The following is a 19,352-nucleotide window of genomic DNA, read 5'->3' as shown; positions in this document are numbered from 1 at the left end:
TGAGGTGTGGAATGGAGTGTGGTCCAATCAGCTTCCATATGCAAATGACCTTGGAATGCTGGGCGGGACTGCACAAAGCAGCCAGTCAACTCAGCCAGTGTCTTCTGAGTGGCAGTTTTTCCGGCCTAACACTAAAGGCGGGCATTTTAGAACTTTGGCACCCACTATTCAATTATATATAGGGAGAGATTTTTCTATACATTATTGGAATTCATCACTCTGAGAACAACACCAACTGGTGTCCTCAGGTAACAGTAGAGGGCATGACTGAGAAGCATCTTTTGACTGTACAGAATGAAATAAATAAAAAGAGATCTCAAAGCTATAAAATCTGCACCAAGAACTATGAATTATAAGAAGACGATATAGACAAATGGGACTCTGACGAGCTCACATCATGACAGTAAAAGTGCAGTCCTAAGCCAAGCCACAACCTTTGAAGCTTATTGATATCAATGGGTATAGAAGGTACAAATAGGGAACCTCTGTAAGGATTTTGGGGAGGGGGGATCTCATTTTCCACTCCCTTACTAGTTCCTCTTTCCCTTTCCAGAAATCACCAATAGGCTGTCCATTTTCCTGCTGCCTTCTTTCTTCCCACCCACCACTCAACATACCTTGATCTGCCCTTCTGTCCTTAGCTTTCCATCATTCCCTCTCCCAGCAACTTATACCTGGGAAAACTATGGCCCTGTTGTGCAGTGGCAGCTGTTGTGCCGGGCCCAGTTGCATGGTGCCAGCTACCGGGCCAGGCTCAGGAGTTAATGGGGAACACCTTACATTCCCCTGTATATCCCTACTCGTGATACTTCTGTCCTTTTGGCAGCCCCCATATCCTCAGCATTCCCCATTTCCGTCTCCTCTTTCCACTCACCAACCAACCTACCTTTTAACTACCCCCAATCCTCCCCTATATTTAGTGTTTATTTATTTCATTTATACCCCACTTTTCTCCTCAATGGGGACCCAAAACTGCTTACATTCTTCTTCTCTCTTTCATTTTACCCTCTGAGGTAGGTTAGGCTGAGTGTGTGACTGGTCCAAAGTTACCCAGTGAGCTTCCACAGTAGACTGGTGATTCAAACCTGGGTCTCCCGGATCTTTATTTGAGACTCTTAACTGCTATGTTATGCTGGATTGTGTGGAATGGATACTGTTGAATAGTAGCAAGCAGGCTAGCCTGGGTAAGTCATGCAAGTCACACAGTAAGAAGCTGCTTGGTGATTGCTGTTATGGCTGCTCTGATGAGTCTTCCCTCAAAGGCCAAAACAGCTCTGGAAATGGCACTGACCCCTCCCCTGCCTTTTACTGACAGAAGCCAAGACAGGAAGTTCGGCAATATCATTTTGGTTGCCACCATGGTTGTAATGGGCACTAAGGACATCAGTTTCTTAAAGCTACAGGTGCTGCTTCATTTGGGGTAGTTTTAACTCCCCCCCTTTTTTTTTAGATTTTTGATTTGCCTGCATACCTGGGTCCTTTCTCTGGTTTGTAGGAAGATCTGTCTTGTCTGTCCATGGCCTCAATCTCTGTATTTAAGTATCCAGAGATGGGGCCATTGTGTGAATTAGATCTATTGAGAACTCTGCTTAGAATTTCACTGTAACTCTACAACCAACGTTCAAGAACAAATCCAAACAGAACATATTGCCACAGGCTATAAAAGCCAGCCTGGGTGCCAGTGTCAAGGTCTACCTCTGATAGAAAGGGCAGAGATTTGGCACACTTGATGGAGTTGATAGGAATTTGTGTCCCCAATTATTTATTTATAATGGGCTGGACTCTATGAATCGTTGATGAAATGAGCTTTCCCTGTTTCCTTTTCATTGTGGTGCTCCCTGAAAAGCTGCCTCGGGGTCAGGAATCCTAAAGAACTGAACGGGATGCAACACAGGAGCTGCCGCTTGAGGAGAAACTCACAAAATTACCACACTGCCTTCATGCACATTTTTTGGGTGTGTGTAAACATAGCTCCATAGCTCTTCTGATAACAGAGCATGGAGGTAAGTAACTGTAAGTAGATGCTAGACAGCCACCTCATGTATGTTTGCTTAACTGAGACCCTATTATGTTCCATCTGTCTCCACTCAAGCATGGAAGCAACTGTTTAGCATCCTCCTCTTTGAGGTGGGGTGATTGGCTGTGCAGTGTATCTCCTCTGTCTCCAGACAAGAGAAATACATTCCAATCTACCATTCCAAATTACATTACATTCTACTACTAATTACGTTACAATTGATAGTATTCCAAATAAGAAATAAAATAAAGAGGATGTATAGCCCTTCTGGGGGATTGATGAAAATACAGATATAAGGATATAAATTGATGTTATGTCCAATGATCATGTTGTAGACAATAGATTGTTTGGTATGTTTAGGAAGGTAGCTGGATGCATGTAGATATGTTTGTAGATCACTACATTTCTGGTATAAGGTGGTGTCTATGTGTCTGTCAAGTATCTGTTCAGTAGTGCATAGATTGATTCATTGAGAGTAAACTGTTGCTTTCATGCTTGAGAGGAGATGGATGGAGCATAATATGGTCTCAGTTTTACTCTCAGCATTACACAGTTAGGAAGGGTACATCCGTCCATCAGTCTCCAATTTTGGTATATTTATTTCCTTCACTATGTTCCCCCCCTGGAATTAAACCCAAACAAATGGTAACCATATAAACTAAGCTTGTATTCCAGGTTGGTCCTTGCATCTGTTAAACAGCTTTATTATGCTGTATGCTAATTTGCTGCTCACCCTCTACCTATATATATGGACTAGTAACTTCCATTTCAATGTATCTGAAGAAGTGTGTGCACACAAAGGTTTATACCTTGTGTGGTGGAATGGGTCCCGCTCTGGCCTGCAGGCCCTTTTCTACCCTTCCCTCCAAAGTTATTCTCAAGACCTGGAGAGGCTTTTCTTTCTCTCTTGGGTAACCTGCCACCACCACTTGATCTTTGTAAAGAATTGTCCACTGGGAGGGTCAGGACTAGGGGTAGGTATGAACTGGGAAAATGGAGGTTCGTGGAGTCTCACAAAGCATGAACCCCCACAAACCTTCCAATTTAACAAATCTCTCTGTGGTTCCTGAGGTTTGTGGCACAGTAGAACAGGCCCCCGAGGGCTAGAGGCATCCAACTTGCAGCCAACCTCCCTGCAATGCCCCTCTACCTGCCCTCCAAATTGTGTGCAGATTGGCTTTTGAGGGGGCGATCTTAGGGTTCAATGTACAAAAGGGGAAGGAGTATGTCGAATGGTCCCCCTGCAAGCTAGAGGCATCCACCTCACAGCTGACCTTCCTGGGATGCCCCTCTATTCGTTCTCCAAGTTGTGTGCAGATTGGCTTTGGGGGAGCCAAGTAGGGGCCCCGCAAAGCAGGTGCCCCCAGGAAAGTACTCTCTGGGGAACTAATAGCAGTCACAGGTTCAAGAGTGTATCGAATGGACTTCCTGCAAGCTAGAGGCTTAGAGCAGAATGGGAGCTTTCTGGTTGGCAGCCAGAGCTGCCTATCAAGCTTTGGAGGGTCACTGTTCGTGTTTTCAGGGCTGCAGAAGTCCCTCCCACACACACACACTGCCTGGACAATTCATTCATCAGCACCAGTTATAAAGTATTTATTTAAAAGAAAATGTTCACAAGCATAATTTTAGCACAGCACCAGACCGAGTGATTCAAAAGAAATGTGTAAAATGCAGAGAGAGAGAGAGAGAGAGAGAGAGAGAGAGAGAGAGAGGAGAGAGAGAGAGAGAGAGAACACTTTTAAACTTCAGAGTGAAGGTTTTGCTCATTTCAAACCTCCAAAAAAATGCATCTCTTCACACCTTGAATAAAGCTTTGTTGGTCTTAAAGATGCCACCGGACTCGAACTTTGTTCTGACTGAACGGAAGTCTTCTTTACTATCCAAAATCCCTTGCCAAACATGTCCCCATTTCTCTGTCTGTGCTCAAACTGCTCTCAGCTAATGCTGAATTCAGACTGTGTTCAGTCAAGGTAGAAATCCGACTCTGTCAGCACTAAACCCTTTTTCTGTCAGTTATTCTCAGTTAAGGCAGTTAGCTAATGCTAACTAATCAGATTGCCTGGAGCAACCGTCACTCAAGGCTCTCTGTTTCTGTGAAGAATTAACCCTTCACAGTCCATTATTTGTTGATACACAACTTCTAATTCTTTTTAAAAAGTGCAGTCCATCACACCTGGCAGCACAAAACAAAATTCTGAAAGTCACTCTGGATGACTTGCACTCCACAATGGAGACATTAATCTAACTCATATTTATAATTTCAGATTCCAGAATGTGAATTATATTTGCTGTTTTACACATTGAATTTTTCCAACAAGGAAAAATACTTATTTGTTGATATGTGAACACCAGTGGTTTTTATTTTGTATAAAAACATTCATATCCTGCTCTACCTTAATATCCCAAGGCAGTTTACACTATAGCCCTAAAAAAATTATATAAATCAATATCATTCAATTTTTTTAAAAATCGAATCCCAGTTTTCTTTTTGTTCCTGCCATATATAACAGGAAGCTCTCAGAATTTCTCTTTCGAGAGAGCATTAGAAGGACCCTAATTTTTTCAACAACAGTTAAAGTTACAGGTTAACCAGCTCGTAGGACTACAAAAAATTATTCTAAATGAGTTCTCAGTTGGTATTTCTCCTGCAAGCAGGACTTTAGAGCATTGCTGTGGTTTAAAGAAGAGGGATCCAGTATGTCTGAATAACTGTATTATATATGAGAAAATATGCTCTTGAAGCAAATACTGGACATTTATATTCATGGAATCACAGAAACTGATAATGAACTCTGGATCTACCACTCTTTATTTCCAGAGCTGAATTTGTAATATATAATATATCTACATCTATTTTATGGCAACACATAATGTACCTTCTGGAGTGAGGCTTCTGAGCCTTACTTTGATGAAGTTATGCCTCCAAGAGAGGATTTCCATTATTATGGAGATGAAGTACCTTTAATGACTGCAATAACGTAATTGTACCCCAGGGCAAAATTTCTAATAATGCAATTGTATAGCTTTCAAACAACCAGTAAGAGATACCTTCAGGGCGGGTTATTCATTAAGGGTGCAGTACACAGTTAACTCTGCTTCATGAGAAGAACAGAAAACCTGAAGAAATAAAATTCCTTTTTCAGGAAAGCCTCTGCCTTCTGGGCAGGCATCTAAACATCACACTTGGTACTGCTTCACCATCTGTGGAGCCTCCAGAGGAAGATTCCCAGCAGCACAATAAGATTCACATTATTGCCTTCTCTCAATATTCATTCCAAATAATGACATTCTGTTGCATATTTCCAAAAAAGCTTTCCATGAAAAAAAAAAATCAGTTACACAGCCAAATTCTGAACATTTCTAAGGGAGAAATCCTCACACACACTTCCTTGACAGTAAGTCTTCCTCCATCAGAGGGACTTCCTTTCAAGTAAACATATGTAGGATTAGTCTACCTGAGCATGTTCCTTTCTGAAGGATTATTTTCAGCAAGGGACCTTGGCAACTTTGACTGAAGTGTTCATTCAGGAAATCATCTTGAAAATTTGATGAATGGACTTTAAGCACTTAAAGATTTTTAAGCATTACTGAGGACTTCCACGTCTTTTTCCAGATGGGAATTTGACAGTGACACTTCTGCCAGAAAAGGCAGCAACATAAGGAATGGATAGGAAAGGAGTCTTTAAACCTTGCTATTCTGTCTTTTCCTCTCCTTAATATTTCTCTGTCAATTTTTCCTGTTTGACAGAGGCAAACTGCATTCCATCAATATCAGTTTTCTTGATCAGCTTCAGGCTTATCTAAATCAACCAGACTGCCCTGTAAGAACAGCAGTTACTAAATAGTTCATTGAAATACTCACTAAACTGTTCAGCTATTAAGTTCCCTCAACAGGGTATACAGATTAATGGCAATGGAATGGAGGAACCACAATGGCACTGGTAGGCAATTTTTTTTTAAACTAAATCGGGGAGGGTGGGTTACCCATTACCCATTCATTTTTGGGGGGAAGGGGGGGTAAACCTGGAGGATTCCAGAGTCTTAAATGGTAACTATGACTAGCCTTGTAATGCACAGTTTGCTAAGCACATGTGAACAACTGTGGTATCAGAATACTGATATTATTCTGCTCTTTTTAAAAAAAAATCGTAAGGTTTTAATATTCCATTGTGCAGAGCAATTGATGTAAAACTTCCAGTTTTCCAACGTTTTGCTCTGAAACCCTGAAAGAATTATTTATTTATTTATTTATTTGGTTTATTGACTGCCCTCCCCTATACATAGGGCTCAGGGTGGAGAACAACAGTTCAGTAAATGAAATTCAATAAATACATTTAAGATCAGCTACAATTATTAAAACAATAAATCACTCTAGGACTATTCAAATGGTGCTTAAGAACCAATTTCCGTCTTTACCCCATGGGGGAGAGAGGGACGATGGAAGGGCCAGGCTCAGTGACAGACCGTTGCTGTCCTCAATCATAGGCCTGGTGGAGTGTCTGTGTCTTACAGACCCCACGGAACTGCACGAAGTCCTGGAGAGTGTGGATGTCATTAGGCAGAGAGTTCCACCAGGCTGGTGATAGGGCTGAAAAGACCTTGGCTCTGGTCAGGAACAGCCGGATATCTTTCAGGCCAGGGATCACCAGAAAGTTCTTCTCACTAGAGCATAATGCTTTCTGGGGGGTATACCAGGAGAGGTGGTCCCATAGGTACATTGGTCCCAGACCATTTAGGGCTGTTTATAATGCAGATTATGAGACAACACACCAGCATTAATATTGTCATCTCTCTGTATGACCAAAAGGCACAGGTGCATACCTTTGTGCTTCCCTAGCCCAATTTGAGAGAACACTCGGCACAATCCTGTACAGTAGAATCAAAACTAGAACTTTATTAATAAAGGAGGGGAGCACAGGTACAACAAGGTTTTGAACCCTTGAATACCCACAGCTCTCCCCTAAGGTTACAATGGTAGACATAAGATTTTATACTCCATAGGACGCTTAGAAATAAATCATAATTATTGGTTCCATCAAACTTTGTCATATATCCGTCACACCTTTCTGATTGGGCCAGGACCTGTAGATTGGACTTTCTCAAGCGAAAGTGTATCTCCTTTAGTTAAACAATGGGCCTCCTTCTTCCTAGGCTATGAAGTTCTAAAAGTATCTAATGGGTACATAGTGCTATGTGTTCTTCATCTAACGTAGGCTAACTGACATCAGGAACATGTGCAGTTATCATTGGCCAGAACAAGCAAGGTCACAAGCAGTATAACTGCCTGTCAGCATTTGGCCTTTCCCCCCAGCATGCATTTAAGCAATGAACCAAAGTGAATATCTGAATATATGTTTATGATTGATTTCAGTTACTGTGATTACAATCATCAATAGCACTTAACATATCTGTATATCTATGTATGTCAGAGGTGCTAACTGAGTCCAGTAAGATTAGCCTACTAAGTCAGAGTGCTGAGTGCATAACAGTGTTTCATAAACTGTGCGTACAACACCTAGAAACCATGTTGAAAGTACTTCAAAATATTCCAGCTGTCTGCCTGCTTAGTCGAACTACATTAGGGGACTTACTCTACACACACACACACATACAACACACACACACTTTGACCAGTTTGAAAGAACTCTCTCCAAAACAGCATTAAAATTGACCAGCTGATCCCTAAATCACTTCTGTTTAACAGGACACCAAAAGAAATTGCCAAAAATAAGAAACCAACAATAGCTTCTAAGCTCCCCTGGGAAGAGGCTTTTGATAACTGCTCTTTTAAAGCCATTCAGAACGCAAGTACTGCTCTTTAAAATACTAGAAAGGGCAGGGTAATGTAACTGAGCGTAGCGACTGCAGGAATCAATATTGGCTTCCTTTGCCGAGGCTGAACACTTGCTCTTTTCACATTTATTTTCAAGCAGTTTTCATGGAAAGTATTAATAACTTCAGCATTGAAAACCAATAGTTATTTTTGGCTATTACCTCTCATTTTCTCTTAGGATCTCTTTTCCTTTCTTCCAAGTAAAGGTGGGTCTTGGAGAAGCTTTAGGCTTACACTCGATGGTTACTTCACCACCAACTTTTACAAGAGTTAATCTTTTCAAGAAGTTTTTGGAAAAATCTGGACCCACAGCTGAAAGACAACATGGAAGAAGGCTTAGAATCAACCACAGCCATCACAAACTGTTTTAAAAAACTGTTGAATACTTATTTGTGTTCTCTCTCTTGATCATACTGAGTACACACAATTGTCCTTTACAGAACCTCTACAGTGATGAGACCAGAAGTTCTTAATGAACAAAACCAAAATAATACCATAGCTCTTGTACACTATGATTTCAATGATACTGAAAACAAATAACACCTCTAGAGTTTTATGAAGTTTTCCATATAAAACTCAGTGATCCCCAGTGTGGTGCTGAGTAGTACCTTCAGCTGGGATATGGACAGATTTGCTCTCATCTCTTGTCTCGGAAATTTCCAGAGCAGCCTGATGCTTGTTTTGAAAGTTCTCTTCTCAGGGCTGGGAGAGCTTTGCAAACAAAATGGGCCACAATAGCTGCAGCAATGGGGGGGGAGAGGAACATCATCTCCTCCTCACTCTTCCACTGGTAGATAATATCAGCAGAGAAGAGGGCAAGGAAGCAATTTTTCCTGAATTTCCCCTAATTGATGCACCACCCCACACTGCAGCATGTTTTGTTTGAAAGGGTCTGCTGACCTTCAGAGAGGATTTTCAGAGGAAACTGCAGGCTGGATTCAACTCCATAGGTCCTGCGTATAATTTTCACAAGTTAATTAGTTATTTTTATTTATTTATTTACTAAACTGGATTTACTAGGCTGTTCTTCCCTACAAGTGGGGCTCAGGGTGGCTTACAACAAAATAATATACAAATCTCAGTTTAAAAGTAAGTTAAAACAGCCCAAAAAATTCCAATTGATAAAAACAGCATACAAACAATATAGGAGATGGCAGAAAAAATCCCAGCTCCCCAGCCTCCCTGGGAGGAGGGGTTACAAGGGATGGGGGATTACATGAGAGTGCCAAAGGATGCCTTGTCGCTGTCCTCAACTGAAGGCCTTGCATGCCTTGCAGAACGGTCACAACTGCTGCAGGGCATGGATGTCTTCTGGCAGAGCGTTCCACCAGTTGAGGACAACCGGATTTCTCTTGGGCCAGGAACCACCAGGAAGTTCTTATTTCCTGAGTCGCTCTTCCAAGGGCATACTGGGAGAGGTGGTCCCAAAGATACGTAGGTCCCAGACCGCTGAGGGCCTTAAAGGTCAAAACCAGAACCCTGAACCTGATCCGGTGCTCCACTGGAAACCAGTGCAGCTCACACAGCACTGGCTTGAATGTGTGCTGTCTGAGGGATCCCAGTAAGGACTCGTGTGGCTGCATTTTGGACCATCTGGAGCTTCCAGGTCAGGCGCAAGGGCCGGCTCGCATAGAGTGAATTACAGTAGTCCAGCCTGAAGGTGACTATTGCATGGATAACTGTGGCTAGGTTGGGGTGAGACAGGGAGGGAGCCAGCTGCCTAACGTGGCGAAGTTGGAGGAATGCCAGGTTGGCAACCTTCACAACCTGAGCTTACATAGATAGGGAAGAATCCAAAGTCATGCCCAGGATCTGTGCTGGTGACAGAGGCACACTCTCAAAAGTTGGGAGCTGGCAACTTAATTGAGGCTCCCCGCCCCAGCCACAGAGCCTCTATCTTTCCTGGATTCTGTTTCAGTCAACTCTGCTTTAGCCATCTCACCACAGCCTCCAAATCCTCAGCTAAGTTCCCACGAACGGTATCTGGCCAGTCCCCATTAGCAGAAATAGTGGGGTGTCATCGGCATATTGATGGCAGCCCAGTTCAAAACTCTGTACTACTCCTTGTATGAAGTGTTTTCCATCTTCCCTGTGTCCTGACAATATGTCCATTAGATAAAATTGGGTGACCCAATCTATATATTCTTGGGCCTATCTGCCTATTCCCTCATGCCACTCCTTTCACACCCACCCAGCATATATATATCCTGCCACTAATCACCTGCATGCCTGAGTTAGCCTCACAACGGAACAACCATAGCTCAGCAGTTATCGAAGAAGTTTGTAGACAGCACTTATAATGCATTAGCACCATTGTTCCCTCTCAGCTGAGTTAGTGTGAGCTAGCTCACAGTTTTTTGTCTTAACACAGGAAGGATGGCTCCAGAGCAAACTAATTTATGCAGTAGCCAAATCGCTCGCTCACAACTTTAATGCCAGTAGATCACAAAGTATAATTTTTGTTCACAAGACTCTATGGCTTAGAGGAAGCATTGCTGAGCACCCAGAAAGGGTTTTCTATTTCCCATGTCATCTTGGTACAGGACTAATGAAGGACTAAGGACCTGATGTTAGATTAGGGCAAAGAAAGGGTAGGCAACTGAACGGAAACATATTCACTGCACAGGTGTTGGGAGGGAACGATGGCATGGTCTCCTATCAAGATATGGATGATAGGGCTCATTCAGAGGCATTGAAGGGACCAGATAATGAAAGGTGGTCATGGAAAGTGCTGTCCAGTCACAGCTGACCTATGGTGACAGCACAGGGTTTTCAAGGCAAGAGATGAACAGAGGTGGTTCTGCCATTGCCTGCCTCTGCATAGCAACCCTGGACTTCCCTGGCGGTCTCCCATCCAAGAACTAACCAGGGCTGACCCTGTTTATTATCTTCTAAGACCTGACGAGATCAGGCTAGCCTGGGCCATCCAGGTCTAAGCCACCCATGCCTTCCCTCAAACGAACAGCCAGCTGGCATGAATGGAGGAATGGGGAAGGGGATACAGAGTTTACATACTAGGCCTGAAAGGCTATGGTGGCAAACATGATGGGTGAAAAAATCTCACCAAGGCCAGCCATACTTGGATGTGATCAAAGAAAGCTGTAACAGAACTTAACCAGCTAGCTGTAAAACATCAGATCAGATTGTTTCTCATCAGCTTTACTTGTTCACGTTGTCAACATACTGCCTAACTATCACAGGACTGCATGGTGGGTGACTGAATATGAAGAAGCAAACATGAAGCTTCTGAACAATGGAACAGGGGAACGTAAACATAGAAAAAATGGTAATGAAGCCATTTTCCTGCCTGCGCTACACATTATCAGCAAAAGGCAGATGCCAGTATTTCATAGTACAGAATATAGCTACTCAATTCAAAGTGAAGCAGAGTATATTACTGGATGTGTGTGCTCTAATTAAAGACTTCTAATTATAGCAGCCTTCTTCCCCACAGTATTCACTGGACAGCCAAGCATCAGCTTCATGTTTAATTTCCAATACATTTAGGACTATTCATTCCATGTTCATTTTAAAGTCTCTTGGCATTGTAGCAACTTGCTGCAGCAAGAAAGTGCAGTTCCCTTTGCTGTTGTAGCTACAACAAAGAAGACCTAAAACTTGGCTGAAACTCTTTGCCCTCTGAGGAAAAAGAAATCCGGTTGTGAGCCTGTTTCGATTAAGACTAGATTAGTCATGGAATCAGCTCTTAGTTACAGTAACGTGATCTGCAAAACTACAGGGATACTTTGGACCAGTGCTTCCCAAAATGTGATACTGAAACTAAATTTTGTTCTGGATTTAAATTAAATCATTTGATTACTCTGAAAAGGACATGCGTATATTTTTTCAGTCCGTTCCAAACACAACAAAAGACAGACATCTTCAGGATACACAATTCACTTTATTTTCCAGTCACATTCATCCTTCATTTCCCTTTCACTTATTCAGCTACGGTTCAGGGAGGGAACCAAGCTTGCTGGACAACCATGATACTTTGGTGATACCTGTCAGGTGTAGTGTGGACTGCATTAAAAATCCTAGAGCTTATCATCCCTCTTGGGAAGAAACCATATGTTGGCAGAGAAAGGGTAGGAATCAGTGCTTCAGAGCTTCCTCTTTGTGGACGTAGCATGGTGACTGCATCCAACATGGGCCTTGATCTTTTCAAAGTGTATGCCAAACCCAGTTAACAGTTGAAAATCACCACTTTAGACCATCTCTTTCCATCCTCTACTGTTTGTAGAACAAGCTTCTTTCAGCTGAGATGGGAAATACACAATTTTTAATCAAAAGAAAAATGTCAGCAGCAGTGTTCCCTCTAAGCTGAGTTAGTGTGAGCTAGCTCACAGTTTTTTAGCCTCCGGCTCACACATTTTTGTCTCAGCTCAGGAAGGATGGCTCCAGAGCAAACTAATTTATGCAGTAGCCGAATTGCTCACTCACAACTTTAATGCCAGTAGCTCACAAAGTAGAATTTTTGCTCACAAGACTCCATAGCTTAGAGAGAATATGGGTCAGCAGAATATCTTGCTTCTCTTTGGGCATCCTAGGTATTTGAAAGCTTGCAAAGCTAACCTAATGGTTCAGACCCTGAAGAAAAGCAGTAGTACAGGACATGGGCAGAGGTTGTAGAGAGAATGTTCAGTATGGTTCTCAATGACAACACTTCATATGGAAAATAACAGCCATAAATTTTGGCAGATTTAAGCCTTTGTTGTTAAGAAGGTAGAGACAGCAGGTCCACTACTGATTTTAGTTTTTAAAAGCAGTCAGTCTTTAAAAAGGTCACTTCTGGAACAGCACAAATGAGCACTGCGGTAACTTCCTTATAAATTCACTTTTAGGGCCACGATACTTCCTCATAGATACAAACCCTTGATTTTACTGACAGACTCATTGCTCTGTGTGGCTTTGGTTTCAGCTCCAGTGCCAGGTGAGGGCACAACCCAAGGATCAGAATTGTATATTCATTCTCTCTATGCTAAAATAGAGAACCAAAGCCATCTAGCTCTCTTTCTTTCAGTCACTTATTCATATACATGTGATAGATGGGTGGAGGGCAGAAAGGTCATCACAAAGCTATTTTTACAAAAAAGTTATGCATGGCTAAGGGGAATTTCTACCGGCAAACCTAATGCCAAAAGCGAACATGGTTTCTGCATTCTTGCTCTTTGATTATGACAATACTCAAAGAAAAAAGCAAGAGGAATTTCTGCAGCAAAAGTGAAGGCAGAACTGTCACTGATAGATAAGAAAAACAATGATAAGAGCATGAGAAAGATGCCTGTTCCCAATACAGCTACAGATGCAGGTGCCGGACTGAGCATACTTGTCATGTGGATTTTTCCTACATGTTTTGAACAGTAGTTCAGGAAAGACTGCTATCTTTAGCCAGTACCGAGTTCAGATAAAGAACAAAAACTGATGTAAGAATCTTGCAAGAAGGCAGTATGTCAGATGTTGAGGTATGTAACGCGTTGGGCAGGATAGAAGTGTATGAAGTCAAGACAGAGTGCCACAAGTTGTAGAGTATTGCAGAATCAGCATCAGGAAAGGTCAGTGCTCAGGATCCATGGAGAGGAAGTCCAAGGAGGGAGCACGGTCTGCAGTAGAACAGCTAGATTCCAGAAGCTCCTTAGAGACCCACGATATTTTGTGGATATGAGCTTTCGAGAGTCAATGTTCCCTTTATCAGATACAGGCAGGAATGAAGATCCGAGTCCTTATACCCTAGTCAGGAGGGGTGTTGCAAAGAAGGAATTCAAGATGCAGAGGTACAATGTACATAGTAATCAGCTTGATTAGAGCAGAGGGGAAATGCTTGGGACAAAAAAACAGCATCTGTAATAAGATAAGAATCCTGTGTCCCTATCCAGCCCCATGGAGGGTCCATTGTTCTGAACTTGTGAATGAACTCAGGTTTAGCAATCTCAGGTTGTAATCTCCCTTTGAAGCTTCTGTTTGAGAACTGCCACTCTTAGCTCAGCAATTGAATGACCTGGAAGATTAAAGTGTTCTCCCACTGGTGTTTGAATTATGGTTTTTAGTGTTGACTTTAAGTCCATTTATTCTTTTGTGTAGGGGCTGACCTGTTTGTCCGATGACATTTGATGGCATATATCATAGAATCATAGAATGTTCGAGTTGGAAGGGACCTTGCAGGTCATTTAGTCCAACCCCTTGCACTCTGCAGGAGCATAGCCAAAATATAGTCCTACAACATACTCAAAAGATGGTCGTCCAGCCTCCGTTTGAAAATGTCCAGGGAAGGAGCATCCACCACCTCCCGAGGCAGTCTGTTCCACTGCTCAACCACTCTTACAGTTAGGAAGTTTCTCCTGATATTTAGCCGGTATCGACTCCCTTGTAATTTCCACCCATTAGATCTAGTCTTGCAATCCAGAACAAGAGAGAATAGATCTGCTCCATCTTCTACATGACAGCCCTTCAAATATTTGAAGACTGCAATCATAAAGTTAGAAGATGAACAAGTGAATGAACTTGAGATGGTATGTCTGGCTTTGTTACGCCTGGTGATCGTGTCATCAATATGGGGACAGAGCTGGCATCTTCGTTTGTTGAAGGCTCTGGTCCCAGAGTCCATATCTATGCTAGGAAGGGTATTGCTGTGGGTGAAAAGCTGTTTAAGGTTAGGAGGCTGTCTGTGGGCAAGAAAAGGTTTGCCTCCCAGTGCCTGTGAGAGGGTAGTAACATTGGCAAGCATAAGTTGTAGGTTGATAATGATGCATTGAACTGGTTTGAGCTGAGAGATGGTAGGAACCTTGGCTCAGAGGTAAAACCTCTGCTTGACATGCAGAAGGTACCAGGTTCAAGCCCTGGCATCTCCAGTTCGGAGGACTGGATTGTGGGTGATGTGAAAGACCTCTACCTGATACCCTGGAGAGCCACTGCCAGTGTGAGTAGACGATATCGATTTTGATGGACCAGTGGTCTGATTCAGTATAAGGCACTTTCATGTGTTAGACTAAAATAGAGGGGTCCTGAGTCACCCAGCAAGCTTCCATAGGTCTCCCAGATCTTAGCCTCATCACTATACCTCACTAGAGCAAAGGAGACTAGCACAAACCACAAAAAACCATACTTCTATCTCACAATAAAAAAAACATAAGACAAACACACATATAGGCAGAAAGTAGTCTAGTTCTTAATGTCGGCATTGATGTAGCTAAAGTGACTCTATCTCTTTTGCTAATAAAGGGACATATGACATCACTTAACAACTTATACCTGAATACATGAACTAGCTCCACTGAAAATCACTGATACCAGATTATATGAACATTTTGGTTGCATTTAGGTATCATAGGCCCCTGCCACACGCAGGGGAAAAGGCGCTTGAAGGCGCGGCTTTAAAAAGCCGCGCCAATGTTGACACGGCGCGGCGGGATCCCATGGATCCCCCGGCCGCGCCGCCGTTTCTCCCCGGCGCGATCAAACGCCGGGGAGAAAACACAGCCCTAACCGGGGGCCGGACGAACTGCGCATGTCCGGGCATGCGCAGTTCGGATCCAGGCCGGGGTTGAGCCGGCGCAAGGAAGCGCCGGCGATAAAACGCCCCGGTTGCCGCGCCGCTTCCCTTTAAACCACCTAGATAGGTGGTTTAGTTTGGCGCGGCTTATCCCGGGAAAGGGACAGTTCGGCCACGGAAGCAAGACGCTTCCCAGATGTGGTGGTGTGATCGCGCCGGTTTGATCCGGCCCCGAACTGTCCCGCTCCCGGACCAAATAGCCGCGTGTGAACGGGACCATAATGAACCATTTTACACCATGGTTTAATTAAACTCAAGTTTAGTGTGATGTCTAAATGCAGGCTGCCCAATAAATGGTGATTTGTATCTGGTTTGTTAACTATTTTTTACTAAATGTTTGTTTGTAGTGGGGATGCAGAAATCCCAGTCTATTCAGGCACAGTGCAACACATGAAACTGCCTCATACTGAATCAGACCCTTGGTCCATCGAAGTCAGTACTGTCTACTCAGACAGGCAGCAGCTCTCCAGGGTCTTAGGCACAGCTCTTTCACACCAGCTACTGCCAGATCTTTTAACTGGAGATGCCGGGGATTGAACCTAGGACCTTCTGTATAACAAGCAGATGCTCCACCACTGAGCCACAGTCCCTCCCTCACAGTACTCTTCTTAGCTTCTTGCATACCAAGTGGGAAGCACAGACCAATTAGAAATCCCACAATACCAAAAGCAATGGTGTTTTTCGAGGATACAGCTTCCCTTTGCCTTCTCACCAACCCACTAACCTCGCCTCCCCCCAAAAAACAAAAAACCAACTCTTAGAACCTAACAAGATAAAGTGAAAAATCTGTGACTGGATCTTCCCAGTAGAAAAGAGAAAGAGTCCAGTAGCACCTTAACGACTAACAAAATTTGTGGCAATGTATGAGCTTCTGTGAGTCACTGCTCACTTCTTCAGATACCCAGTAACTTCCCAGTACTTTAAAAAGGAAAACGGGAGCTATGTGGGCCCCTGATTCAGACTGGGGCCATAACACATGAGACTGGATTTAATTTCCCCACCCTTGCCTGGTTTTGGCTATTGAAGCTGCCCCTCATATGCAGCTGGAGTGATTCCATCACACTTGCTAATGAAGACACATATGGCATACTAATACTGAAAAAGGAAACAACTGTCCCAAAAAGGAAAAAGGCACTCTCTTCACTTGTACTTTTTCCTTTCTAGAGGGGAAAATTCAGCGCCATATGTGTGAGCATTTGAATTGGTGAAACCATGTGAGTTGGGAGGGTTAATACAATTCTCTTCTTCTGATGTGGCCCCAGTCTGAATAGGACCTGCTTAACAGAAGTAATTTTCATTTAAAAAACAGCAACAAACCCTGAAAGACCCAACCTCAGATCTCCCATCATCTCTGACTTCTTAAAAAGAAGAGATTGGATTTATACCCCACCCTTCACTACCCGAAGGAGTCTCAGAGCGGCTTACAATTTCCATTCCCTTCCCCGCCCGACTACAGACACCCTGGGTGATTTCTCACGAGAGCTGCCTCGCAGCACAGCGCCGTTTGCCTCGACACAAACATGTCAATTTCACACCCGAAGCTCCGGGGCTGCATTTGACTCGGGGCTTCGCCCGATTTCCTCCGCAGTTTCATGATCCTCAAAAACCAGGATCACGAAACTGCGGAGGAAATCGGGCGAAGCCCCAAGTCAAACTGCAGCCCCGGAGCTTCGGGTGTGAAATTGACACGTTTGTGTCGAGGCAAACGGCGCTGTGCTGTGAGGCAGCTCTTGTGAGAAATCACCCCCTGTGAGGTAGGTGGGGCTGAGAGAGCTCTTTCAAGGACTGCTCTTGAGAGAACAGCTCTGAAAGAACTTGTGACTGACCCAAGGTCACACCAGCAGCTGCATGTGAAGGAGTGGAGGAAATCAAACCCGGTTCTCCCAGATTACAGTACACGCTCTTAACCACTACACCAAACTGGCTCCTTAGCACCAGCATTCAAAGGAACTGCCTTTCTTCATCATTATGAAAAACAGAGAGAAGGCCAAATTTCTTCTCACAGCATGTAAAAATAGGAGTGTTTTTAGTTAAATTAGTCCATTCTAACATATCCAAGAACTCTGGGATCAGTAAAGCCCTTTACATGTCCTCCCATAAGACCGATGCAAAATAAAATTGAAGATCTTACTTTTATGTTGTAATTTGTATATATTGTAAAGGAGATTTGTACAGTAGTTGCCAAATAGTCTGAAACAGTATCACCTGCTATATTTGGATTTTTTTAAAAAATACATGATGCAACATGGTTAATAAGTCTTGCCACTGAATCTTAGTTTGTTCACGGTTCTTTGTTCAAACCATTACTGTGACAGGGTGATTTGCGTCCCCCCCCCCAAGTCTGTATTGATAAAAGACAGCCTGCCTATACAGAGAAACTGTTCTGAAAACACTTCAAATGTCTTTAGAACAGATTAAAATGATAATAGTGAACATTCACTTTGAAAGCTATCCAAAACAGTACTCTCTAATTGCAAATTGTATTCTCTTTTCTGAAAATGAAATTTCTTTATTGATTCCAATATTCATGACACACAAAAGGCTTCTTACTGCAGCACAAGTAAACAAAAGAATGTTTTTGCGGAAGATGGAGCAGATACTAAGGAGGAAGGCAATAGTTTTCTCCCACCACTGCCTTTTTAGGTGGCTTTATATTTTGATATGAAGATGTGATGCTGGCAACAATTTATGAAGCATTATAATGAGCTGTTTCACACAAGCCTAGCTTGTATATTCTAAAAGCTGTGAGGCAAATAAATTTTGCTGACTGGAGATAGAAAAGGAGACTTCACCTTTCCCTCCCCACTGCAGCCTTACAATTTGTCTGGCTAGTAGTCAACTCAAGTTCCACAACTTCAGGAATAAACTTTCTCAGAGTCAGAGCAGAGGAGAATGTGGGAAGAACCACAATCTTTGCATCCATGGATCTGACCCACTGCCTATATTTTTCTCTGAGCTGGAGGGAACTGAAAGAAAAGAGAAATTTTGACATTCCAAATTCAGTGTTTATTGCAAGTAATATTTAGAGCTGTTTAGGTAACTGAAAGTAAAGAGAATTTTTGACATTCAAAATTCAGTGTTTACAAGTGGAGACCCGCAAGAAACTTGCGGGATGGTTATCCTATTCCTCACGCCTTTGCTTCCTCCTGTTTCCCCCTACCTCTCTCACACTCGTTCTCCCTTCTGCCCGCCCCCCCTTTCTTTCTCTCTCTCCTCCATGTATGGTTTGGAGGGTGGAGTCTATGGCATTATACTGGTCTGTAGTTTCTCCCCTCCTCAAATCCCACCCTCCCCAGGCTCCACCCCTCAAATGTCCAGGAATTTGCCAACCTGGAGTTGGCAACACAATTTCCTTCCCACCCAACAGCCAACCTACTTTTATCTGCTTCTCTGTCTTTCCATCTCCACACCCCTCCCCCACAGCCTCTACCTAGGAAAGTTACAGTCTTTCTCCACAGTCAGGACCAAAGCAGCTTACATTATTCTCTCCTCCTTTTTATCTGCACAACAACCCTGTGAGGTTGGCTAGGCTGAAAGTATGTGACTGGTCCAAAATCACCCAGTCAGCTTCCACCACAAGATGGGGATCTGAACCTGGGTCTCGCAGACCCTAATCTGAAGCTCTAACTGATACACCGCACCGGCTTTCATAGGGTGGCTGCTGATGAACAGTAGCGAGCAGCTGGGCCTACTTGAGTCATACAAATCAGGTGGTATCAAGTCACCCAGAGGGTGCTGCCTAGGGATGCCAGCCTCCAGGTGGGACCTGGGGATCCCCTGTAATTCCTGCTCATCTCCAGACTACAGAGATAACTTCCCATGGAGAAAATGGATGCTTTGGAGGGTGGACTCTGTGACATTGTACCCCGCTGAGGTCCCTGTCCTCCCCAGGCTCCACCCGCAAATCTCCAGGAGTTTCCCAGCCTGGACCTGGCAACCTTATCCAGAGTCCC

The 19,352-nt window shown here is 43.4% G+C and overlaps 1 protein-coding gene across 1 annotated transcript in view; it reads right to left on the bottom strand.

Moving 5' to 3' along the window:
- LOC107106002 (contactin-4-like) overlaps window positions 1–19,352 on the bottom strand; it is a gene marked incomplete at its 3' end in the record, with an annotated part of 340,090 nt that overhangs the window by 124,275 nt on the left and 196,463 nt on the right. The window contains exon 11 of the mRNA XM_015406077.1: window positions 8,012–8,162. Coding sequence (XP_015261563.1) covers window positions 8,012–8,162 — 151 coding nt within the window. The remainder of the gene's footprint in view (window positions 1–8,011; window positions 8,163–19,352) is intronic.

The sequence above is a fragment of the Gekko japonicus genome, unplaced genomic scaffold (genome assembly GCF_001447785.1).
Source record: "Gekko japonicus isolate JY-2015 unplaced genomic scaffold, Gekko_japonicus_V1.1 scaffold608, whole genome shotgun sequence".
Classification (NCBI taxonomy): domain Eukaryota; kingdom Metazoa; phylum Chordata; class Lepidosauria; order Squamata; family Gekkonidae; genus Gekko; species Gekko japonicus.
The sequence above is the reverse complement of the archived record's forward strand: the minus strand, read 5'-3'. Positions and strand labels throughout refer to the sequence as shown.